Raw genomic sequence first — 27229 nt, forward strand, 5'->3', positions numbered from 1 at the left:
TGCTGGGTGAGGGGTAATGGGTGAGGAGTGCCGACATGTTGCGTTGGTGAGGAGTGATGGGGGATAGTGATGGGTGCTGTACTTGGAGAGAAAGAGATGTAATATGTAAAAATAGGGGCAAAAACCATATATATATAAAATTTAAGGGCATTTCAACATTAATTGGCCAATGCAGATTTGAACGCAATTGGCAATTAATTTTAACACCAGCAAACAGTAGGAGCAAATACAGCCAGAATGCTTTAGATTGGAAGGTATGGCTTTACAGTGATAGCAAACGTTGCATTGCAGTACATGGGTGCAGGGCCGGTGCAAGGTCTCTTGGCACCCTAGGCAAATCTTAAACCTACTGCCCCCAATGACCACCAATACCCACTTTCCAGCCCTTCAGATGAAAATGTGACTTATAATTTCCACAGCCACCACTTGCATTAAGTACAAGAAGGATGTTTCTTTCAGAGACATCCTTAATTTTGCGATAGGCAGACTCAGTGGCGCGGCCCTTCCCATCCCCCAGACAGAGCCGGCCATAGGCATAGGCAAACTAGGCAATTGCCTAGGGCATTTGATATGCCTAGGGGCATCAGCAGCTTCTGCTGATTAAAATGATATGCGGCATGCCTATATTCTGTGTGTAGCATTTCATATGCAGATACAGCCACAGTCTCACACAGTATATAGGCATGCTGCATATCAGTTTAATCAGCAGAAGCTGCTTGTGCATCCTAGCCACATAGCAATGCAAATAAGAAGCATTTTCATAAAAAAAGGTGCCCAACGTTAGCATTGAGGCAACATTTATGAGGACACATCTGTATCCAAGCAGAGGCAGAGGTCACAGTGTTAGTGGCAGTGTGAGTGCTGTGTGCATGTGAGTGGGTTGGTTGTGCAGTAGTGTTCAGAATATGTGTAAGGCGCATTATGTGTGTCATGTAAAAATGCATTCATAATGTGCAACATATGTGTAAGGGCCACTATGTGTGTCATTATGTGTATAAGGGCATTAAGAATGTGTGGCATATGTGTAACAGGGTACTACTGTATGTGTGTCATTATGTGTATAGGGGCACTAATAATGGGCAGCAAATGTGTAGGGGGCACTATGTGTGTCATTATGTGTATAAGGGCATTAATAATGTGCGGCATATATGTAAGGGACATTATGTGTAAAAGGGCATTAATAAAGGTTGTCATAATGTGTAAGGCTCATTATGTTTATAAGGACATTAATAATGTGTAAGGGGCATTACTGTGTGGAATTATGTGTATAAATGCATTACTAATGTGTGGCATTATGTGTATAAGGTGCTCTACTATGTGGCGTTGCATATAGAAAGGGCACTACTGTGTTGTCTAATATGAATCAAGAGCAATAGTGTGTGGTGTAATGTGAATAAGGAGCAATTCAGTGTGATGTAATGTGAATAAGAGGCTCTACTGTGAGGAGTAAAGTAATACTACTGTGGGGTGTAATATGAATTATGGACACTATCGCATGATCAAATGTGAATAAAGTTGCAGTACTGTGAGGCGTAATTGGAATTGGGGTTACTATTGTGTGGCCATGCCCCTTGCCAGCAAAAACACACTCCTTTTTGGGCTGTGCGCCAAATGTGCGAACTGTTCCTATTTAAAATATAGGGTGTACAAACACCAAAATAGGGACTGCTATGGGTGAGGGGTGATGGTGCTGGGTAATAGGTGCAAGGTCAGAGGCGGAACCAACGGTGGTGCTAGGGGGCACCAGCCAAAATCTTGCCTAGGGCATCATATTGGTTAGGGCCGGCTCTGCCCCCAGATTTCGGTGCCCTAGGCAGATGCCTAAAGCTGCCGGCCCTGCATGGGTAGGCAGTATAATCTATAGCTGATAAAGCTGCAGTGAGCATGTAAAAAAAACCAAGACACAATATAACGTTGTATTTGTTTTAAGTACACAATAATAAATATATCAGTAAGCTTCCCCTTTACAAGTGACTAGGAAATGTTTTCTTACTGCAAACTGAGGGCTAATTTCACTGATTAGATCATAGTGTCATAATGATGGGAATATTAGCATTATTGGGAGGCATTTTAGGTGCAGCCTCCGGTCACCACCATCATCGACCCCTGCTGCAATCTGCAGTAGGGGTCGAGCACATGCATGTGATCTGCCTCCAATCATCTGCATTTTGTTGGTAAAGCATTTTGCCATGACTGTACTTCGGCTGAGTCATTTGAGGGGGAGGGGTCTGTCAAGAGGACGGGGCGGGGTCACTCCTTAGAGGTCCTGATTCTGAGATAGACACAGTTGGAGCCTCCTTTGCTTTACGTTATGCTAAAGTTTACCTGCGACTTTATGCACATGATGCTACAATGCATTTCCCTGATGTATATCTGTACGTCTGAATATACAAGGACTGACAAGCCCATTTTCCGTGTCTACTGACACTGCTGTCATGCCTTTAATTTACTTCTGATTTTATTGATTTTTCATTCTACAAACCCCTTATTTTTAACCTTATATGTTTCAAAGTACAGGCAGGGAGGGAGCACACACTACATACAGCACAGTACAGGGAGGGAGCACACACTACATACAGCACAGTACAGGGAGGGAGCACACACTACATACAGCACAGTACAGGGAGGGAGCACACACTACATACAGTACAGGGAGGGAGCACACACTACATACAGCACAGTACAGGGAGGGAGCACACACTACATACAGCACAGTACAGTACAGGAAGGGGGCACACACTACATATGGCATAGTACAGGGAGGGAGCACACACTACATACAGCACAGTACAGGGAGGGGGCACACACTACATACAGCACAGTACAGGGAGGGAGCACACTACATACAGTACAGGGAGGGGGAGAACACACTACATACAGCACAGTACAGGGAGGGGGAGCACACACTACATACAGCACAGTACAGGGAGGGAGCACACTACATACAGTACAGGGAGGGGGAGAACACACTACATACAGCACAGTACAGGGAGGGGGAGCACACACTACATACAGCACAGTACAGGGAGGGGGAGCATACACTACATACAGCACAGTACAGGGAGGGAGCACACACTACATACAGCACAGTACAGGGAGGGAGCACACACTACATACAGCACAGTACAGGGAGGGAGCACACACTACATACAGCACAGTACAGGGAGGGAGCACACACTACATACAGCACAGTACAGTACAGGAAGGGGGCACAGTACAGGGAGGGAGCACACTACATACAGCACAGTACACACTACATACAGCACAGTACAGGGAGGGAGCACACTACATACAGTACAGGAAGGGGGAGCACACTCTACATACAGCACAGTACAGGAGGGGGAGCATACACTACATAGAGCACAGTACAGGGAGGGGGAGCACACACTACATACAGCACAGTACAGGGAGGGAGCACACACTACATACAGCACAGTACAGGGAGGGAGCACATGCTACATACAGCACAGTACAGTACAGGAAGGGGGCACACACTACATACAGCACAGTACAGGGAGGGGGAGCACACACTACATACAGTACAGGGAGGGAGCACACACTACATACAGCACAGTACAGGGAGGGAGCACACACTACGTACAGCACAGTACAGGGAGGGAGCACACACTACATAACACACAGTACAGGGAGGGAGCACACACTACATACAGCACAGTAGAGGGAGGGAGCACACACTACATACAGTACAGGGAGAGAGCACACACTACATACAGCACAGTACAGGGAGGGAGCACACACTACATGCAGCACAGTACAGGGAGGGAGCACATACTACATACAGCACAGTACAGGGGGAGCACACACTACATACAGCACAGTACAGGGAGGAAGCACACACTACATACAGCACAGTACAGGGAGGGAGCACACACTACATACAGCACAGTACAGGGAGGGAGCACACACTACATACAGCACAGTACAGGGAGGGAGCACACACTACATACAGCACAGTACAGGGAGGGAGCCCACACTACATACAGCACTGTACAGAGAGGGAGCACACACTACATACAGCACAGTACAGGGAGGGAGCACACACTACATACAGCACAGTACAGGGAGGGAGCACATACTACATACAGCACAGTACAGGGAGGGAGCACACACTACATACAGCACAGTACAGGGAGGGAGCACATACTACATACAGCACAGTACAGGGAGGGAGCACACACTACATACAGCACAGTACAGGGAGGGAGCACATACGACATACAGTACAGGTAGGGAGCACACACTACATACAGCACAGTACAGGGGAGGGGCACACACTACATACATACAGCACAGTACAGGGAGGGAGCACACACTACATACAGCACAGTACAGGGAGGGGGCACACACTACATACAGCACAGTACAGAGAGGGGGCACATACTACATACAGTACAGGTAGGGAGCACACACTACATACATCACAGTACAGGGAGGGAGCACACACTACATTCAGCACGGTACAGGGAGGGAGCACATACGACATACAGCACAGTACAGGGAGGGAGCACACACTACATACAGCACAGTACAGGTAGGGAGCACACACTACATACAGCACAGTACGGGGAGGGGACATACACTACATACAGCACAGTACAGGGAGGGAGCACATACTACATACGGCACAGTACAGGGAGGGAGCACACACTACATACAGCACAGTACAGGTAGGGAGCACACACTGCATACAGCACAGTACAGGGAGGGAGCACACACTACATACAGTACAGGGAGGGAGCACACACTACATACAGTACAGGGAGGGAGCACACACTACATATAGCACAGTACAGGGAGGGAGCACACACTACATACAGCACAGTACAGGGAGGGAGCACACACTACATACAGCACAGTACAGGTAGGGAGCACACACTACATACAGCACAGTACAGGGAGGGAGCACACACTACACACAGCACAGTACAGGAAGGGAGCACACACTACATACAGCACAGTACAGGGAGGGAGCACACACTACATACAGCACAGCACAGGGAGGGAGCACACACTACATACAGCACAGTACAGGGAGGAAGCACACACTACATACAGCACAGTACAGGGAGGAAGCGCACACTGCACACAGCACAGTACAGGGAGGGAGCACACACTACACACAGCACAGTACAGAGAGGGAGCACACACTACATACAGTACAGGGAGGGAGCACACACTACATACAGTACAGGGAGGGAGCACACACTACATACAGCACATTACAGGTAGGGAGCACACACTACATGCAGCACAGTACAGGGAGGGGGCACACACTACATACAGCACAGTACAGGGAGGGAGCACACACTACATACAGCACAGTACAGGGAGGGAGCACACACTACATACAGCACAGTACAGGGAGGGAGCACACACTACATACAGCACAGTACAGGCAGGGAGGAAGCACACACTACATACAGCACAGTACAGGGAGGGAGCACATACTACATACAGCACAGTACAGGGAGGAAGCACACACTACATACAGTACAGGGAGGAAGCACACACTACATACAGCACAGTACAGGGAGGGAGCACATACTACATACAGCACAGTACAGGGAGGAAGCACACACTACATACAGTACAGGGAGGGAGCACACACTGCATACAGCACAGTACAGGGAGGAAGCACACACTACACACAGCACAGTACAGGGAGGGAGCACATACTACATACAGCACAGTACAGGGAGGAAGCACACACTGCATACAGCACAGTACAGGGAGGAAGCACACACTACATACAGCACAGTACAGGGAGGGAGAACACACTACATACAGCACAGTACAGGGAGGGAGCACACACTACATACAGCACAGTACAGGTAGGGAGCACACACTGCATACAGCACAGTACAGGGAGGGAGCACACACTACATACAGTACAGGGAGGGAGCACACACTATATATAGCACAGTACAGGGAGGGAGCACACACTACATACAGCACAGTACAGGGAGGGAGCACACACTGCATACAGCACAGTACAGGGAGGGAGCACACACTACATACAGCACAGTACAGGTAGGGAGCACACACTGCATACAGCACAGTACAGGGAGGGAGCACACACTACATACAGCACAGTACAGGTAGGGAGCACACACTGCATACAGCACAGTACAGGGAGGGAGCACACACTACATACAGCACAGTACAGGGAGGGAGCACACACTGCATACAGCACAGTACAGGGAGGGAGCACACACTACATACAGCACAGTACAGGGAGGGAGCACACACTACATACAGCACAGTACAGGGAGGGGGCACACACTACATACAGCACAGTACAGGGAGGAAGCACACACTACATTACATACAGCACAGTACAGGGAGGGAGCACATACTACATACAGCACAGTACAGGGAGGGAGCACACACTACATACAGCACAGTACAGGGAGGGAGCACACACTACACACAGCACAGTACAGAGAGGGAGCACACACTACATACAGCACAGTACAGGGAGGGAGCACACACTACATACAGCACAGTACAGGGATGGAGCACACACTACATACAGCACATTACAGGGAGGGAGCACACACTACATGCAGCACAGTACAGGGAGGGGACACACACTACATACAGCACAGTACAGGGAGGGAGCACACACTACATACAGCACAGTACAGGGAGGGAGCACACACTACATACAGTACAGGGAGGAAGCACACACTACATACAGCACAGTACAGGGAGGGAGCACATACTACATACAGCACAGTACAGGGAGGAAGCACACACTACATACAGCACAGTACAGGGAGGAAGCACACACTACATACAGCACAGTACAGGGAGGGAGCACATACTACATACAGCACAGTACAGGGAGGAAGCACACACTACATACAGCACAGTACAGGGAGGGAGCACACACTACATACAGCACAGTACAGGGAGGAAGCACACACTACATACAGCACAGTACAGGGAGGGAGCACGTACTACATACAGCACAGTACAGGGAGGAAGCACACACTACATACTAGAGATGAGCGGGTTCGGTTTCTCTGAATCCGAACCCGCCAGAACTTCATGTTTTTTTTCACGGGTCCGAGCGACTCGGATCTTCCCGCCTTGCTCGGTTAACCCGAGCGCGCCCGAACGTCATCATGACGCTGTCGGATTCTCGCGAGGCTCGGATTCTATCGCGAGACTCGGATTCTATATAAGGAGCCGCGCCGCCGCCATTTTCACACGTGCATTGAGATTGATAGGGAGAGGACGTGGCTGGCGTCCTCTCCATTTAGATTATAAGAGACTGAGAGAGATTTACTGGAGCTGACTAGGAGGAGTACTGTTACTGTAGAAGTGTAGAGACTGAGTGGAGAGAGTTTACTAGTGAGGACAGTGCAGTTTACTTTATAATCCGTTCTCTGCCTGAAAAAAGCGATACACAGCACACAGTGACTCAGTCACATACCATATCTGTGTGCACTGCTCAGGCTCAGGCCAGTGTGCTGCATCATCTATTATCTATATATAATATTATATATATCTGTCTGACTGCTCAGCTCACACAGCTTATAATTGTGGGGGAGACTGGGGAGCACTACTGCAGTGCCAGTTATAGGTTATAGCAGGAGCCAGGAGTACATAATATATTATATAGTGAGTGACCACCAGACACACAGTGCAGTTTATTTAATATATCCGTTCTCTGCCTGAAAAAAGCGATACACACAGTGACTCAGTCAGTCACATACCATATCTGTGTGCACTGCTCAGGCTCAGGCCAGTGTGCTGCATCATCTATATATATTATATATCTGTCTGACTGCTCAGCTCACACAGCTTATAATTGTGGGGGAGACTGGGGAGCACTACTGCAGTGCCAGTTATAGGTTATAGCAGGAGCCAGGAGTACATAATATTATATTAAAATTAAACAGTGCACACTTTTGCTGCAGGAGTGCCACTGCCAGTGTGACTAGTGACCAGTGACCTGACCACCAGTATATATAATATTAGTAGTATACTATCTCTTTATCAACCAGTCTATATTAGCAGCAGACACAGTACAGTGCGGTAGTTCACGGCTGTGGCTACCTCTGTGTCGGCACTCGGCAGCCCGTCCATAATTGTATATACCACCTAACCGTGGTTTTTTTTTCTTTCTTTATACATACATACTAGTTACGAGTATACTATCTCTTTATCAACCAGTCTATATTAGCAGCAGACACAGTACAGTGCGGTAGTTCACGGCTGTGGCTACCTCTGTGTCGGCACTCGGCAGCCCGTCCATAATTGTATATACCACCTAACCGTGGTTTTTTTTTCTTTCTTTATACATACATACTAGTTACGAGTATACTATCTCTTTATCAACCAGTCTATATATTAGCAGCAGACACAGTACAGTGCGGTAGTTCACGGCTGTGGCTACCTCTGTGTCGGCACTCGGCAGCCCGTCCATAATTGTATATACCACCTAACCGTGGTTTTTTTTTCTTTCTTTATACATACATACTAGTTACGAGTATACTATCTCTTTATCAACCAGTCTATATATTAGCAGCAGACACAGTACAGTGCGGTAGTTCACGGCTGTGGCTACCTCTGTGTCGGCACTCGGCAGCCCGTCCATAATTGTATATACCACCTAACCGTGGTTTTTTTTTCTTTCTTTATACATACATACTAGTTACGAGTATACTATCTCTTTATCAACCAGTCTATATATTAGCAGCAGACACAGTACAGTGCGGTAGTTCACGGCTGTGGCTACCTCTGTGTCGGCACTCGGCAGCCCGTCCATAATTGTATATACCACCTAACCGTGGTTTTTTTTTCTTTCTTTATACATACATACTAGTTACGAGTATACTATCTCTTTATCAACCAGTCTATATTAGCAGCAGACACAGTACAGTGCGGTAGTTCACGGCTGTGGCTACCTCTGTGTCGGCACTCGGCAGCCCGTCCATAATTGTATATACCACCTAACCGTGGTTTTTTTTTCTTTCTTTATACATACATACTAGTTACGAGTATACTATCTCTTTATCAACCAGTCTATATATTAGCAGCAGACACAGTACAGTGCGGTAGTTCACGGCTGTGGCTACCTCTGTGTCGGCACTCGGCAGCCCGTCCATAATTGTATATACCACCTAACCGTGGTTTTTTTTTCTTTCTTTATACATACATACTAGTTACGAGTATACTATCTCTTTATCAACCAGTCTATATATTAGCAGCAGACACAGTACAGTGCGGTAGTTCACGGCTGTGGCTACCTCTGTGTCGGCACTCGGCAGCCCGTCCATAATTGTATATACCACCTAACCGTGGTTGTTTTTTCTTTCTTTATACATACATACTAGTTACGAGTATACTATCTCTTTATCAACCAGTCTATATATTAGCAGCAGACACAGTACAGTGCGGTAGTTCACGGCTGTGGCTACCTCTGTGTCGGCACTCGGCAGCCCGTCCATAATTGTATATACCACCTAACCGTGGTTTTTTTTTCTTTCTTTATACATACATACTAGTTACGAGTATACTATCTCTTTATCAACCAGTCTATATATTAGCAGCAGACACAGTACAGTGCGGTAGTTCACGGCTGTGGCTACCTCTGTGTCGGCACTCGGCAGCCCGTCCATAATTGTATACTAGTATCCAATCCATCCATCTCCATTGTTTACCTGAGGTGCCTTTTAGTTGTGCCTATTAAAATATGGAGAACAAAAATGTTGAGGTTCCAAAATTAGGGAAAGATCAAGATCCACTTCCACCTCGTGCTGAAGCTGCTGCCACTAGTCATGGCCGAGACGATGAAATGCCAGCAACGTCGTCTGCCAAGGCCGATGCCCAATGTCATAGTACAGAGCATGTCAAATCCAAAACACCAAATATCAGTAAAAAAAGGACTCCAAAACCTAAAATAAAATTGTCGGAGGAGAAGCGTAAACTTGCCAATATGCCATTTACCACACGGAGTGGCAAGGAACGGCTGAGGCCCTGGCCTATGTTCATGGCTAGTGGTTCAGCTTCACATGAGGATGGAAGCACTCAGCCTCTCGCTAGAAAAATGAAAAGACTCAAGCTGGCAAAAGCAGCACAGCAAAGAACTGTGCATTCTTCGAAATCCCAAATCCACAAGGAGAGTCCAATTGTGTCGGTTGCGATGCCTGACCTTCCCAACACTGGACGTGAAGAGCATGCGCCTTCCACCATTTGCACGCCCCCTGCAAGTGCTGGAAGGAGCACCCGCAGTCCAGTTCCTGATAGTCAGATTGAAGATGTCAGTGTTGAAGTACACCAGGATGAGGAGGATATGGGTGTTGCTGGCGCTGGGGAGGAAATTGACCAGGAGGATTCTGATGGTGAGGTGGTTTGTTTAAGTCAGGCACCCGGGGAGACACCTGTTGTCCGTGGGAGGAATATGGCCGTTGACATGCCAGGTGAAAATACCAAAAAAATCAGCTCTTCGGTGTGGAGGTATTTCACCAGAAATGCAGACAACAGGTGTCAAGCCGTGTGTTCCCTTTGTCAAGCTGTAATAAGTAGGGGTAAGGACGTTAACCACCTCGGAACATCCTCCCTTATACGTCACCTGCAGCGCATTCATAATAAGTCAGTGACAAGTTCAAAAACTTTGGGTGACAGCGGAAGCAGTCCACTGACCAGTAAATCCCTTCCTCTTGTAACCAAGCTCACGCAAACCACCCCACCAACTCCCTCAGTGTCAATTTCCTCCTTCCCCAGGAATGCCAATAGTCCTGCAGGCCATGTCACTGGCAATTCTGACGAGTCCTCTCCTGCCTGGGATTCCTCCGATGCATCCTTGCGTGTAACGCCTACTGCTGCTGGCGCTGCTGTTGTTGCCGCTGGGAGTCGATGGTCATCCCAGAGGGGAAGTCGTAAGCCCACTTGTACTACTTCCAGTAAGCAATTTACTGTTCAACAGTCCTTTGCGAGGAAGATGAAATATCACAGCAGTCATCCTGTTGCAAAGCGGATAACTGAGTCCTTGACAACTATGTTGGTGTTAGACGTGCGTCCGGTATCCGCCGTTAGTTCACAGGGAACTAGACAATTTATTGAGGCAGTGTGCCCCCGTTACCAAATACCATCTAGGTTCCACTTCTCTAGGCAGGCGATACCGAGAATGTACACGGACGTCAGAAAAAGACTCACCAGTGTCCTAAAAAATGCAGTTGTACCCAATGTCCACTTAACCACGGACATGTGGACAAGTGGAGCAGGGCAGGGTCAGGACTATATGACTGTGACAGCCCACTGGGTAGATGTATGGACTCCCGCCGCAAGAACAGCAGCGGCGGCACCAGTAGCAGCATCTCGCAAACGCCAACTCTTTCCTAGGCAGGCTACGCTTTGTATCACCGCTTTCCAGAATACGCACACAGCTGAAAACCTCTTACGGCAACTGAGGAAGATCATCGCGGAATGGCTTACCCCAATTGGACTCTCCTGTGGATTTGTGGCATCGGACAACGCCAGCAATATTGTGTGTGCATTAAATATGGGCAAATTCCAGCACGTCCCATGTTTTGCACATACCTTGAATTTGGTGGTGCAGAATTTTTTAAAAAACGACAGGGGCGTGCAAGAGATGCTGTCGGTGGCCAGAAAAATTGCGGGACACTTTCGGCGTACAGGCACCACGTACAGAAGACTGGAGCACCACCAAAAACTACTGAACCTGCCCTGCCATCATCTGAAGCAAGAAGTGGTAACGAGGTGGAATTCAACCCTCTATATGCTTCAGAGGTTGGAGGAGCAGCAAAAGGCCATTCAAGCCTATACAATTGAGCACGATATAGGAGGTGGAATGCACCTGTCTCAAGCGCAGTGGAGAATGATTTCAACGTTGTGCAAGGTTCTGATGCCCTTTGAACTTGCCACACGTGAAGTCAGTTCAGACACTGCCAGCCTGAGTCAGGTCATTCCCCTCATCAGGCTTTTGCAGAAGAAGCTGGAGGCATTGAAGAAGGAGCTAAAAGGGAGCGATTCCGCTAGGCATGTGGGACTTGTGGATGCAGCCCTTAATTCGCTTAACAAGGATTCACGGGTGGTCAATCTGTTGAAATCAGAGCACTACATTTTGGCCACCGTGCTCGATCCTAGATTTAAAGCCTACCTTGGATCTCTCTTTCCGGCAGACACAGGTCTGCTGGGGTTGAAAGACCTGCTGGTGACAAAATTGTCAAGTCAAGCGGAACGCGACCTGTCAACATCTCCTCCTTCACATTCTCCCGCAACTGGGGGTGCGAGGAAAAGGCTCAGAATTCCGAGCCCACCCGCTGGCGGTGATGCAGGGCAGTCTGGAGCGACTGCTGATGCTGACATCTGGTCCGGACTGAAGGACCTGACAACGATTACAGACATGTCGTCTACTGTCACTGCATATGATTCTCTCAACATTGATAGAATGGTGGAGTATTATATGAGTGACCGCATCCAAGTAGGCACGTCACACAGTCCGTACTTATACTGGCAGGAAAAAGAGGCAATTTGGAGGCCCTTGCACAAACTGGCTTTATTCTACCTAAGTTGCCCTCCCACAAGTGTGTACTCCGAAAGAGTGTTTAGTGCCGCCGCTCACCTTGTCCGCAATCGGCGTACGAGGTTACATCCAGAAAATGTGGAGAAGATGATGTTCATTAAAATGAATTATAATCAATTCCTCCGCGGAGACATTGACCAGCAGCAATTGCCTCCACAAAGTACACAGGGAGCTGAGATGGTGGATTCCAGTGGGGACGAATTGATAATCTGTGAGGAGGGGGATGTACACGGTGATATATCGGAGGGTGAAGATGGGGTGGACATCTTGCCTCTGTAGAGCCAGTTTGTGCAAGGAGAGATTAATTGCTTCTTTTTTGGGGGGGGTCCAAACCAACCCGTCATATCAGTCACAGTCGTGTGGCAGACCCTGTCACTGAAATGATGGGTTGGTTAAAGTGTGCATGTCCTGTTTTGTTTATACAACATAAGGGTGGGTGGGAGGGCCCAAGGACAATTCCATCTTGCACCTCTTTTTTCTTTTCTTTTTCTTTGCATCATGTGCTGATTGGGGAGGGTTTTTTGGAAGGGACATCCTGCGTGACACTGCAGTGCCACTCCTAGATGGGCCCGGTGTTTGTGTCGGCCACTAGGGTCGCTAATCTTACACAGCTACCTCATTGCGCCTCTTTTTTTCTTTGCGTCATGTGCTGTTTGGGGAGGGTTTTTTGGAAGGGACATCCTGCGTGACACTGCAGTGCCACTCCTAGATGGGCCCGGTGTTTGTGTCGGCCACTAGGGTCGCTAATCTTACTCACACAGCTACCTCATTGCGCCTCTTTTTTTCTTTGCGTCATGTGCTGTTTGGGGAGGGTTTTTTGGAAGGGCCATCCTGCGTGACACTGCAGTGCCACTCCTAGATGGGCCCGGTGTTTGTGTCGGCCACTAGGGTCGCTAATCTTACTCACACAGCTACCTCATTGCGCCTCTTTTTTTCTTTGCGTCATGTGCTGTTTGGGGAGGGTTTTTTGGAAGGGACATCCTGCGTGACACTGCAGTGCCACTCCTAGATGGGCCCGGTGTTTGTGTCGGCCACTAGGGTCGCTTATCTTACTCACACAGCGACCTCGGTGCAAATTTTAGGACTAAAAATAATATTGTGAGGTATTCAGAATAGACTGAAAATGAGTGTAAATTATGGTTTTTGAGGTTAATAATACTTTGGGATCAAAATGACCCCCAAATTCTATGATTTAAGCTGTTTTTTAGTGTTTTTTGAAAAAAACACCCGAATCCAAAACACACCCGAATCCGACAAAAAAAATTCGGTGAGGTTTTGCCAAAACGCGTTCGAACCCAAAACACGGCCGCGGAACCGAACCCAAAACCAAAACACAAAACCCGAAAAATTTCAGGCGCTCATCTCTACTACATACAGCACAGTACAGGGAGGGAGCACACACTACATACAGCACAGTACAGGGAGGAAGCACACACTACATACAGCACAGTACAGGGAGGGAGCACATACTACATACAGCACAGTACAGGGAGGGAGCACACACTACATACAGCACAGTACAGGGAGGGAGCACATACTACATACAGCACAGTACAGAGAGGGAGCACACACTACATACAGCACAGTACAGGGAGGGAGCACACACTACATACAGCACAGTACAGGGATGGAGCACACACTACATACAGCACATTACAGGGAGGGAGCACACACTACATGCAGCACAGTACAGGGAGGGGACACACACTACATACAGCACAGTACAGGGAGGGAGCACACACTACATACAGCACAGTACAGGGAGGAAGCACACACTACATACAGCACAGTACAGGGAGGAAGCACACACTACATACAGCACAGTACAGGGAGGGAGCACATACTACATACAGCACAGTACAGGGAGGAAGCACACACTACATACAGCACAGTACAGGGAGGGAGCACACACTACATACAGCACAGTACAGGGAGGAAGCACACACTACATACAGCACAGTACAGGGAGGGAGCACATACTACATACAGCACAGTACAGGGAGGAAGCACACACTACATACAGCACAGTACAGGGAGGGAGCACACACTACATACAGCACAGTACAGGGAGGAAGCACACACTACATACAGCACAGTACAGGGAGGGAGCACATACTACATACAGCACAGTACAGGTAGGGAGCACATACAAGTAGTGAAACAAAGATACAGGGGACACGCGCAGCGGAATCTGTCCCAGTGGCTAATCCACCCCTGATTACATACATAGCCACCACATTATTGCATGCATAGCACCACATTACACGAATAGCACTGCACTACACATATAACACCGCATTACATGTATAGCTCCGCACTACACGTATAGCACTGCATTACACAAATAGCACCACATTACACGTATAGCACCACATTACACAAATAGCACCACATTACATACATAACCACCACATTACATACATAGCCACTGCATTACATACGTAGACACCGCTTTTCCATACATAGCCACTGCATTAAATAAATAGGCCCATCATCATAGACAGACATTAGGCAGGTATAGGGCTGAAGGACTTTGCATTAGAGATTGTCTGGCTGTGAGTGCTGCCTGATCAGCTGACATCCTGAGAACAAGGTGCATCCTGCTCCTTTCCAGTCCCCAAACCATACACTGTGACCGGGGACGCCCTACCCCTTACACCATCATGATAATGCAAATAATGTACTTAAAAATAGTGAACCCGGCTCCGACCATCGGTATGCTGCTGCTCCCAGGCTCGTTGAATAGACCTTTGGCCGGGGCCAGAGAGTGGATGCTGCTAGGCTGGTTAACTTTCTCCAGGTCCCCCATTGGTAGAACAGCTCCACCACATTTCACAGCTAGCGGCACGTGGAAGTGCCCGCTAGCCTAACTTCTGGATTGCGTTCCAATGAACCGCAGTACTGGAAGTAGTGTGAGCCAGCCCAGCCTGAGTGTGAATCAGCCTGGCTGAGGGGGATATGGGTCCGGCCCATCGGAATCCGTCATGGTGTCCTGGTGGGCCAATCCGCCCCTGCCTACACTCACCTTGGCCCCCGTCACGGAAGGAGTCGTACTCTAGGTGCTAAATGCAGCCAGCACGGTATGTGTGCAGCACTTTTATAAACATGCGCAGTGCAGTAAGATGCATGTTGCAGGGAGAAAAAGTAGCAAAATATCTTTACCTCAAACTGCCTGAGCCCCAAAATAGTGAAAATTTAGATAATTATGCAACATGTAATTAGCACAAAATAGCATGGAGCTCTATAGCCATTAATATAACTTATTTCCAACATTAATGATGTCTGTTAAATAAATTCACTGTTTGTACTTTACCTTTATGACATATGTCTGAGCTCCAATCACTCCAGTATCCGCCATCCGCACAGTAGCTGTCTGTCTTTCCTCGGACACGCAAACAAATATTGGATTTGCTAAAGGTACGTGTGTTCTCTCTCTGCTCTGTGAGGGCCTAGAAAGAAATAAGGGGGGTTAGAGAAAACAACATATTTCTAAAGCATTTGATAAAATAGAAGTACCTAAACAAAACATAATGAAGACTACATGAATATTATAAATACTAAAAATGAGATATACTGTAAAGCATAATCTGAAGTATAATCAGCAATAAGAGGCTGCTAGAGCCGCGATAACACATAGGATCGGGGATGTTTTTGCGCGATGATAGGTCAGTTTTCAGCAGATGAAAATGGGCTCTAATGGGATACCACGATAATGACCATCGGTCATTAATCAAGATATCTGTCCGTTTTCACTCTCCGAAAATGGATCGGCTTTCATTGGATACCCCCCTAAGGGTGAGTCAGCTAACACTAGAAAGACAGAGCTAATACTGGAGATGAAGGGCTTTGTTTTCAGAAAATTTAACCCATTCGAACTTCAGGGACCTGAAGGAATCCCAGTGCTGCTTCATGTTTTCCCACAGGGCTCAGATTCCAAAATGAGGCAAAACTTCATAATTTCAGCATCGGATCTTGCAGGTTTTGGATTTGATATATAGGTGCTTGCAGAGGTGACTTGGTGCCATTTCACAGCAGATGCGGAGGGAGTGTGTGCCTCTAACTTCTGTGCTGAGTGCTGATGCCACAAGTGTGTGGTGCTGAGCTGACCTACAGTATCTGAGTGTCTACTCCAGTCCCCATAATGTAATATTGTCCAAGCTTGATATACTGTACAGGCAGTTAGCAAGTCATTGTTTATAATTTTTTATAGTGCAGGAACTTATATCTATTGTCTAAGTGTGTCACGCTGGTGCTGCTGCGTAACCCTAAGTGTCACACCGGTGTTGTTGTGCCCCACTGCATTCACATAAATAATATAAGCAGTGTGACTCCGCGGTGAGTGGTCATTTTCCAAAAAAAGTTCACGTAAATAAATATTATACTATTACCGATGCTATAGTTGTTTTTTTTGTACAACTTTTGTGTGTTCAGCTGTACCCCAGTGCGTTCACATCACATAAGCAGTGTGGCTTCGTAGTGACTTGAGTGGTCATTTTCAAAAACATTTCAAGTAAATAAATATAATACTATTATAATATAGTTGTTGATTTTGTACAACACTGCATTCACATAAATATAAGCACTGAATTGTTTTGGATTACGATCAGTCGATAGAAGAGCAGGAACAGAAATCAAGTATTAGTGCCATAGCTTCTGCCAGTCATGATAGTGCTACAACATCTAGTAAAGATGGTCCAGAGGGCAGAAATTTTAGGAAAGGGCAACTGAAATCAAAATCTTTCATACTGTTAAAATAAATAGTGTAGAGGTGTCACATTAAAAACTAACAAATCAGTGTCCCAAAAAAAGAACACTAAGGAGCCTATTTATCACCATCCGCATCCAAGGATGCGGATATGAGGTGATAAATGCGCCCAAATCTGCAGTGCGATAAATTGATTACATCGCAGGGATGTATCAATTATCGCATGCAGGGACAGAGCTTGCGAGCAAGCTCTGTCCCTGCAATGACACTCCACAGCATCATCAGGTTATTTTTGGGGGAAAATACTCCGATGTCCTGCTGCGCATGCACCGCCACCACCACTATCGCCACCATGGTTCAAACCCCTCCCAGCATGACTACCCCTCACCCCCGCACCATAAATATACTTATCAGTCCAAGGAGCCGGTCAACTCTGATCCTGCTGGGCTGCCGGGCACCGATCCTGTGCACTGCTGCACGGGGGGGTCACAGCACAGCAAATAGAGGACCTGGCGCCCGACAGCCCGAACAGGAGCACCGATCGCCGGCTCCTGGACTGGTAAGTATGTTGTTTTTGCTTCACATTTATGCAATTTTTTTCCCCTTTTTTTGTTGTAAATTTGGCCTACAGTAGATTGCATTTCCAATTATAAGTATGGGAAATGCAGTGTGGGTTACTAAAAAAAAAGTGAATCAAAGGGTTTGGAGCAGTTTTCATGAAAACTGCTCCAAATGCCCTTTAATACATTTAAGTGATACTAAAATAATGTGAAAAGTGTGTGAATCTATAGGTGTCCACGTTAGCTACGTGCAGATCTGATATTGCTGATACTGTACTTGTAAAAAAACCTTTATACACAATTTCTATACCATCTGTAAATGTGGGAATAAGCAGCACAAGTAAACATGGTGATGATGACATAATAGTAACTGAAGAGGCTATTGTGGAAGTGGAACAGTATGAGGGGGATATTTGTGTACTATCTGATGCTAATGAGGATGTTGATGATGTTGTTTTTTTGTAAGTAAGCCACCAGTGGCAGCAGTTCTTGCCAGTGATAAAAAGAAAGCCATTTTACAGATGATACAAAACTGTGTAAGGTTATTAATTCGGAGGGAGATGCTGAGTCTCTTCAGAACAACTTATTTAAACTGGAAGCATGGGCAGCAAAATGGAGAATGAGGTTCAATACAGACAAGTGTAAGGTAATGCACTTTGGTAGAAAGAATAAAAATACCACCTATACACTAAATGGGGTAAAATTACTTTGCAGGGTCATTTCCATTGGACATTAGTGTGCTCTCCACATTCTCACACCCACCTGCACTGCTCTCATGAGACTAGGACATTTATAATTTTCGCAAAATAATGTTATTACAGTTTTCCTGCAAATGTGTTTTTCTTTTCTTTTTCTTCTTACAGCGTACTTCCACCCCACTGTATGCTATTAATGTTTACCTCCATTGATTGCACACCCTGCCGGCAGCAAGCTACACAGTGCACCCCAGATAGCTGCCTCAGATGGTTCCTCCGTGGGCAGGGTGTGCTTCATTTGGATCTTTCCATGCAGGGTATAGCATACTCCTACACACGTGTCAGTTTTCCCATACATGCATTTGGCCCTTGTATGGCTCATCTCCCACAGTGTAACCTTCGTAGTGCGCCCAACATGGCTGCCTTATCTGGTGCGCTTGTGGATGGGATGAAAAATATATGGACCTGATGGTTTTGTTGGAACCCTACTCTGAACTTTAGGACTCCGCAATCTCACCATTTTATGTTATCTCTTCTAGGGGGTGGACTATTCCACCCTGGGTAATCCTACGCAGTGCGCCCAAGATGGCTGCCACATCTGGTACCTTGTGAGGGTGGAATACACAACCCTTGGAAGTTATTACCCAAAATGCCTGCACCAATCATGCATTATTCTTTCTATGTGCTCAAGGTTTTCTTTTATGTCTGTGTTGTTTATCTTTTGATGTATTACTTAGATATTTATGTGCATTTTTTTTGATGTCTGTAAAGCGCCTTGAGTCCTGTTGAAGAAAGTGCGCTATATAAAATTATTATTATTTCAAATACACCCATTGGATTAAAGAGCAGCAATAGGTGGCAATAACTCTGTTTATGAACCCATTATAATTTTTGGATCACATAACATTATAAAGGAGTTCAAGATGGCGCTGCAGGTGGCTGCCTCAGTGCTGCTCTGCCCAGCAGCCTTCGTTTTTACATGTATTATATGTCTCATATGTCGAGTCTATCGTACAGTTGCAATGTGCAGTATGAACTCATACGTGTAATGTTTGTAATGTATGCTATGTTCTTCCCCCTTCTTATGCTATGTATTCCCCCTTCATGTTGCTGCTTGGCAATGCATTGTACCGCAAAAAATTCCTAGTGTACGTGAGTACACCTGGCCAATAAAGCTGATTCTAATTCTGATAAGGGGATTCTGTACTGGAAAAAGACTTAGGCGTTCACATAGATAACAAACTTAGCAGCAGTACCCAAAGTAGGATTGCAGCAAAGAAGGTAAATAAGGTATTAGCATGCATTAAGCGGGGAATTGATGCAAGGGATGAGAGTGTTATACTCCCATTATATAAACCCCTAGTGAAGCCACATCTTGCATACTGTGGCCAATTTGGAGCACCATACTACAAAAAGGATATCCTGGAACTAGAAAAGGTTCAGAGGCGGGCGACTAAACTAATCAAGTGGATGGAGATGCTAGAATATGAGGAAAGGCTTGCTAGGCATGTTTACACTGGAAAAGAGATTAAGGGGGGACATGTTTAACGTTTACAAAAATACAGTATAAGGGGACAATACACAGAGCTTGCGGAGGATCTGTTTTTGATAAGATCGACACCGTGGACACGCGGACATCCGCTCAAGTTGGAGGAGAGATTTCGCATACAGGGGGATATCCAATTAGCCCCGTTTTTTTACCGGGGCTAATTGTCCCGCCGGGGGCTATCTAATTAGCCCCGATAAGCCGCGGCAGGCGAAGCAGGATCCCTGGAAACAGCCCCGTTTTCGTCCGAAAACGGGGCTGTTTCACCCGAAAACACACAGGTTTCACTGAACCTGTGTGTTTTCGGGAGAAAGGTTTTTTTTTTACACGCGATTTAACAGGATAGCCTGTAAAAAAAAAAATTGGTGAAACATCAGAAAAAAGTCAGATAAACGGCTGAAAACTGACGTTTTTCAGACCTAATGTTTTAACGGGGATAATTGGATATCCTCCACAGAGGCAGAAAGGTTTTTCACAGTAAGGACAATACGTGTTTGGATTTCCCTGCCTGAGAGAGTAGTAAAGGCGGACTCGGTCAATACTTTTAGGAATGGGCTTGGTAAATTACCAAAAGTATAAGGAAGGATATACAGGGTAATGGTGGGTAGATCACGCACTATAGTTTAAAAAAAAAAAAAGAGGAATAAACACAACGGCCGACATTCACAGCAGCTAAAATTAATCCTAAAAATAATACAGTGTATGAGACCACAATAGGTTGAACTCAATGTACAAATTGTCTATTTTCAACCTCAGAAACTGTTACTATGATGCTTGGGTATATGACCAAAAAAGACACACCTATGGACAGAGCCGGCCCTAACCAATATGATGCCCTAGGCAAGATTTTGGCTGGTGCCCCCGAGCACCGCCGCTAGTTCTGCAAGAGATGCCTGGCATGAGTCAGCTGGCAGCTCTGCTAACGTCGTGCGCCTTTTGTTTATAAAAATGCATCTTATTTGCATTACTATGTGGCTAGGATGGACAAGCAGCTTCTCCTGATTAAAATGATATGCAGCATGCCTATATTCTGTGTGCGACTGCGGCTGTATCTGCATACGAAATGCTATATTACAGTGATTTCCAGGAATACACACAGAATATAGGCATGCCGCATATCATTTTAATCAGCAGAAGCTGCTGGTGCCCCTAAGCATACCAAATGCCCTAGGCATTTGCCTAGTTTGCCTATGCCTAAGGCCGGCTCTGCCTATGGGATTATTTTTACCTAAATCCTGACAACATTTGTGAAGGCATCTGCTCCATTTGTGATCAGGGCTGCCATCAGAAATTGTGGGGCCCGGGACTGACAAAATAGGCAGCATCCCCCCACCCCCTAAAAAAAAAATCTAAAAATAGGTAGAAATAGAACAAAAATACAGTACATTTCAATGCTCAAAGGAGCAATACCATATTATGCCCCTTGCACCATATTAAGTTCCCACAGTAATGCACCTGACACTATATTATGCCCCCACAGTTATGCATCTGTCACCATGTTATGCCCCCGCATTACTACCCTTGTCATCATATTATGCCCCACACAGTAATTATAATAGTACCTACTCGTTGTCAGGGGTTCTGCTCATTGTCAGGGAATTCCTCCACCCCCCACCCTCACCCCAGTTGTTTGCGCCTGCCTGCTTCAAATTAAAACTACAGAAAACAGCCCTTTCCAAAATGTCTGCCACTTCAGAGAAGACAATTACAGCACCTGAGAGCATTTTACAGCACCTGAGGAGAGAAAAGGCAATACAATTTGAATAATCAACACCCTCCCCAATATCCCCCTTGATTAACTTTTGGAAATGAAAAAATTTAATTAACTTCCGCATCAATCCTTCCTTCCTTCTGATCTAGTTCTTGATTAATGAAAACATTCTTGGTTACTTTCTATGGTGTGATATAGTTAATGAAACTGCCACCCTGTCTGCCATTGCAGTGCCATTCTGTTTCCTGGAAGAGTCATGTTTGAAGTTAAACTGCCATGTGTGTGTGCTGCCCACTGCGTTTGCTTAGCTTAGTCAGCCAGCTAGCTCGGTGCAAACTTTAGGCCTAAACTGGTTGAAATCAATATTGTGAGCTGTGAGGTGGTCAACACGGACTGGAAATGACTGGAAATTAATGTTATTGAGGTTAATAATATCGTAGGAACAAAACAAAAAAAAGGACCAAATTATGTGATATTTGGCTGGTTTTATCAATTTAAAAAAAAATACAGATCCAAAAATAAAACAAAGCACGTGATAGTGGCTTTGTCAAAACCAAAACACAAAGTTAATACAGATTCTTTTACCTTCATACTTTTCCCTTTTTCATTCATTTAATTAATTTATAAATAAATAAAGTTGTCCCTGTTTCGCACCAATACAATATTTTAGATACAGTAAGTTACAGTATGTGGAAGTATGGCTGGCATTAGCCTATGAGTAGTTTAGTCAGTGATCATGATGCATTAAGTATTAGACAACATAGAGAAAATTAAATTATTCAAATTTCTGGTTAATATGTTACTCGGCAAGGAAACATTTAAGAAGTCATGTCTTGTGAACTCAGACATGGAGTAAATTATCAAGAAGCGGATTTTCAAAATGCCCAATCGCAAAAACAGTTGTTGTTTTTTTTCGACGGATAACATAACCAAATGAAAGGGCACACTGTGGAGGATAGACTCTGGATAGCAGGTGGCTGACTCTCTTTTTCTTTACAAATAAGTTGTTTCAAAAAAACAGTAGCTGCACAGGAAGTGACAGTAATCAGTAGTCTAACTATTCATACAATGGAATGGTTTTTTTTATTTTGTTTTTTTAATTATCTACAAGTTACAGATGTAGCCATGTTCATCTTTGCTGTGATGCGCAATGCGGGCTGTGACTATTTATAGTCAGTGATCGCTAAATGAATTCAATTTTTTCCATGATTAATACATAAATGAGATAAATAAAAAGAACTGTATTTAAAAATGAAATGTTTTTGATGTTAAAGTTTTGTAGGTTGGAATTTGAAAAATTATTTTTACTATTTTAACTGTTGACTGTGGTGTGCGCTTCTGTGCAGACTCCATGTCATTCCTCCAGGAAAGCTTCATTCCCTGTACCAAGATGGCTACCAACATAAGTGTTGCGCATGCGCTGTGCCAACTTGTCACCATGCTAGAGTGCCACAGTGGGAGACAGTTGTCTCTCTCGTGAGACCTGCAATTACCTGCCATGCCAGATGATGTTCCAACATCCTATATTGGTGCACGCAAGCTACATACATTCACCAGCTGTTGGGTTGTATAACACCCCAATATACTTCATGTCCAAGAGTGTTTTTAACTGTAAGTACGTCTGTACACTGTGTAACATCAATAAACCAGTCCACTGGTTAAGTAACTTGACTGTTCATAATTGTAAGACATTTGCTGTACACAGTGCTGTAACTAGACATTTTAGCGCTGTGTGCAAGAAACAGCATTGGCGTCCCCCCAAATATAAAACACGGTCAATGCGCTCCGTAGGCACGCGCCAAAAGTATAGGGGTGTGGATTCATGGGGAAGGCGCGTGGCCACATAGCTCTCTTTTACACAGTATGGCAGGCAGAGCTCCCTTTTACACAGTAAGGCAGGTAGAGTCCCCTTTTACACATTAGGCAGGTAGAGTCCCCCTTTTACATAGTACGGCAGGCAGAGTCCCATTTTACACATTAGGAAGGGAGAGTCCCCCTTTTACACAGTACGGCACACAAAGTCCCCCTTTTACACAGTACGGCAGGTAGAGTACCATTTTACACATTACGGCAGGCAGAGTCCCCCTTTTACACATTACGGCACCAGAGTCCCCCTTTTTACACATAAGGCAGGCAGAATCCCCCTTTTTTTTTACACATTAGGCAACAGAGTCCCCCTTTATTACATATAACAGCAACAGAGTGTGTGTGTGTGTGTGTGTGTGTGTGTGTGTGTGTGTGTGTGTGTGTGTGTGTCTCAGGCAGGGAGAGAGAGAGAGTGAGTGTGTGTGTGTATTTTAGTTACCTGTGGAGGCAACCCGCAATCCAGCCCTGCCTGGCGCAGACACTCATATACAGGAGCTCCCAGTCCCTCTCCATTGCTGACGCAGTGCTGGGTCTCACAGGCGGTATGCAGCGGTGGCTCATATACGGGAGCTGCCAGCTGCAGTAGCGCTCCCTCTCCATTACACAGGCAACGGGTCTCACAAGCGGACTTAGCACAGGCTGCGGCAGATCATATATGGGAGCAGGCGGCTGCAGAAGCGCTCCCACTCCTTCTCCGTTGCACAGGCTGCGGAGGGTCTCACAGGTGGAATTACTTCATGGGGGCTGTGTAACACTAAATGGCGCCTGCGGTACCACTCCCCGACCATTACAGAGGTGGTAGCGGAAGACAGGCGCTAGTGGCCAGCAAAGCTTTCACTACTCCAGCACTGAATACAATGGCCGTATGTGGGGGTGTACTGCCAGATAGTGCGCCTTCCGTGCAGTTCCGCTGTGGGCAAGGCACCATTGGCACACACCTAGTTACGGCTCTGGCTGTACAGGAGTGCTACATTAACAAGTATGTACACTCATTTCCAAGTTTCAAACAAAAGAGCCCCAAGCTACTAGAACGCCCAGAGCTGTACACAAATGAGATCTTGGGGACATGCACAGCACAGAATACCAAAGAACACAGAGTTATTACAGCACAGAGTGTTTCCAGTGCAGTGTTATAGCAAGATAATTAAAGCACAGAGGCTGAACATATATCTGTGAGAAGCATACACACAGGAGCTACAACCATAATGGGATTTATCAAACTTAAAGGTGCAGAAAATGATACAACCTAGAAGTTTGCTACAGAAATGCAATTGCAGTGTGAGAGATTGTGGAAGGTGATAATAGATCCCGGAGACCATCCAATCCCAGACATTGGGGGTAATTCAGAGTTGATCGCAGCAGCAAATTTGTTAGCAGTTGGGCAAAACCATGTGCACTGCAGGGGGGGGGGGGGCGCGGGGGGCAGATATAACGTGCAGAGAGAGTTAGATTTGGGTGGGGGGTGTTCACACTGAAATCTAAATTGCAGTGTAAAAATAAAGCAGCCAGTATTTACTAGAGATGAGCGCCGGAAATTTTTCGGGTTTTGTGTTTTGGTTTTGGGTTCGGTTCCGCGGCCGTGTTTTGGGTTCGACCGCGTTTTGGCAAAACCTCACCGAATTTTTTTTGTCGGATTCGGGTGTGTTTTGGATTCGGGTGTTTTTTTCAAAAAACCCTAAAAAACAGCTTAAATCATAGAATTTGGGGGTCATTTTGATCCCAAAGTATTATTAACCTCAAAAACCATAATTTCCACTCATTTTCAGTCTATTCTGAATACCTCACACCTCACAATATTATTTTTAGTCCTAAAATTTGCACCGAGGTCGCTGTGTGAGTAAGATAAGCGACCCTAGTGGCCGACACAAACACCGGGCCCATCTAGGAGTGGCACTGCAGTGTCACGCAGGATGTCCCTTCCAAAAAACAATCCCCAAACAGCACATGACGCAAAGAAAAAAAGAGGCGCAATGAGGTAGCTGTGTGAGTAAGATAAGCGACCCTAGTGGCCGACACAAACACCGGGCCCATCTAGGAGTGGCACTGCAGTGTCACGCAGGATGTCCCTTCCAAAAAACCCTCCCCAAACAGCACATGACGCAAAGAAAAAAAGAGGCGCAATGAGGTAGCTGACTGTGTGAGTAAGATAAGCGACCCTAGTGGCCGACACAAACACCGGGCCCATCTAGGAGTGGCACTGCAGTGTCACGCAGGATGTCCCTTCCAAAAAACCCTCCCCAAACAGCACATGACGCAAAGAAAAAAAGAGGCGCAATGAGGTAGCTGACTGTGTGAGTAAGATAAGCGACCCTAGTGGCCGACACAAACACCGGGCCCATCTAGGAGTGGCACTGCAGTGTCACGCAGGATGTCCCTTCCAAAAAACCCTCCCCAAACAGCACATGACGCAAAGAAAAAAAGAGGCGCAATGAGGTAGCTGACTGTGTGAGTAAGATAAGCGACCCTAGTGGCCGACACAAACACCGGGCCCATCTAGGAGTGGCACTGCAGTGTCACGCAGGATGTCCCTTCCAAAAAACCCTCCCCAAACAGCACATGACGCAAAGAAAAAAAGAGGCGCAATGAGGTAGCTGACTGTGTGAGTAAGATAAGCGACCCTAGTGGCCGACACAAACGCCGGGCCCATCTAGGAGTGGCACTGCAGTGTCACGCAGGATGTCCCTTCCAAAAAACCCTCCCCAAACAGCACATGACGCAAAGAAAAATAAAAGAAAAAAGAGGTGCAAGATGGAATTGTCCTTGGGCCCTCCCACCCACCCTTATGTTGTATAAACAAAACAGGACATGCACACTTTAACCAACCCATCATTTCAGTGACAGGGTCTGCCACACGACTGTGACTGATATGACGGGTTGGTTTGGACCCCCCCAAAAAAAGAAGCAATTAATCTCTCCTTGCACAAACTGGCTCTACAGAGGCAAGATGTCCACCTCATCATCATCCTCCGATATATCACCGTGTACATCCCCCTCCTCACAGATTATCAATTCGTCCCCACTGGAATCCACCATCTCAGCTCCCTGTGTACTTTGTGGAGGCAATTGCTGCTGGTCAATGTCTCCGCGGAGGAATTGATTATAATTCATTTTAATGAACATCATCTTCTCCACATTTTCTGGATGTAACCTCGTACGCCGATTGCTGACAAGGTGAGCGGCGGCACTAAACACTCTTTCGGAGTACACACTTGTGGGAGGGCAACTTAGGTAGAATAAAGCCAGTTTGTGCAAGGGCCTCCAAATTGCCTCTTTTTCCTGCCAGTATAAGTACGGACTGTGTGACGTGCCTACTTGGATGCGGTCACTCATATAATCCTCCACCATTCTTTCAATGTTGAGAGAATCATATGCAGTGACAGTAGACGACATGTCCGTAATCGTTGTCAGGTCCTTCAGTCCGGACCAGATGTCAGCATCAGCAGTCGCTCCAGACTGCCCTGCATCACCGCCAGCGGGTGGGCTCGGAATTCTGAGCCTTTTCCTCGCACCCCCAGTTGCGGGAGAATGTGAAGGAGGAGATGTTGACAGGTCGCGTTCCGCATGAC

The 27229-nt window shown here is 46.3% G+C and overlaps 1 protein-coding gene and 1 long non-coding RNA gene across 5 annotated transcripts in view; one reads left to right on the top strand and one right to left on the bottom strand.

Annotated features, from left to right (window-relative positions):
- LOC134949129 (uncharacterized) overlaps nt 1-27229 on the top strand; it is a 132754-nt gene that overhangs the window by 82132 nt on the left and 23393 nt on the right. Inside the window, exon 3 of one of the 2 annotated variants that reach the window (XR_010183105.1) lies at nt 18709-19191. The exons of the other annotated variant lie outside the window; for it this stretch is intronic. This is a non-coding gene — a long non-coding RNA (uncharacterized LOC134949129). Of the gene's footprint in view, nt 1-18708; nt 19192-27229 lie in introns of those variants that run through there. 2 annotated transcript variants of the gene reach the window in all.
- Nucleotides 1-27229, bottom strand: part of IL13RA2 (interleukin 13 receptor subunit alpha 2) — a 123591-nt gene that overhangs the window by 8701 nt on the left and 87661 nt on the right. For all 3 annotated transcript variants that reach the window (XM_063937530.1, XM_063937529.1, XM_063937531.1), the window contains exon 8: nt 15894-16029. In XM_063937530.1, the coding sequence (XP_063793600.1) occupies nt 15894-16029 (136 nt within the window). The remainder of the gene's footprint in view (nt 1-15893; nt 16030-27229) is intronic.

The sequence above is a fragment of the Pseudophryne corroboree genome, chromosome 8 (genome assembly GCF_028390025.1).
Source record: "Pseudophryne corroboree isolate aPseCor3 chromosome 8, aPseCor3.hap2, whole genome shotgun sequence".
In the NCBI taxonomy this organism is placed as follows: Eukaryota; Metazoa; Chordata; class Amphibia; order Anura; family Myobatrachidae; genus Pseudophryne; species Pseudophryne corroboree.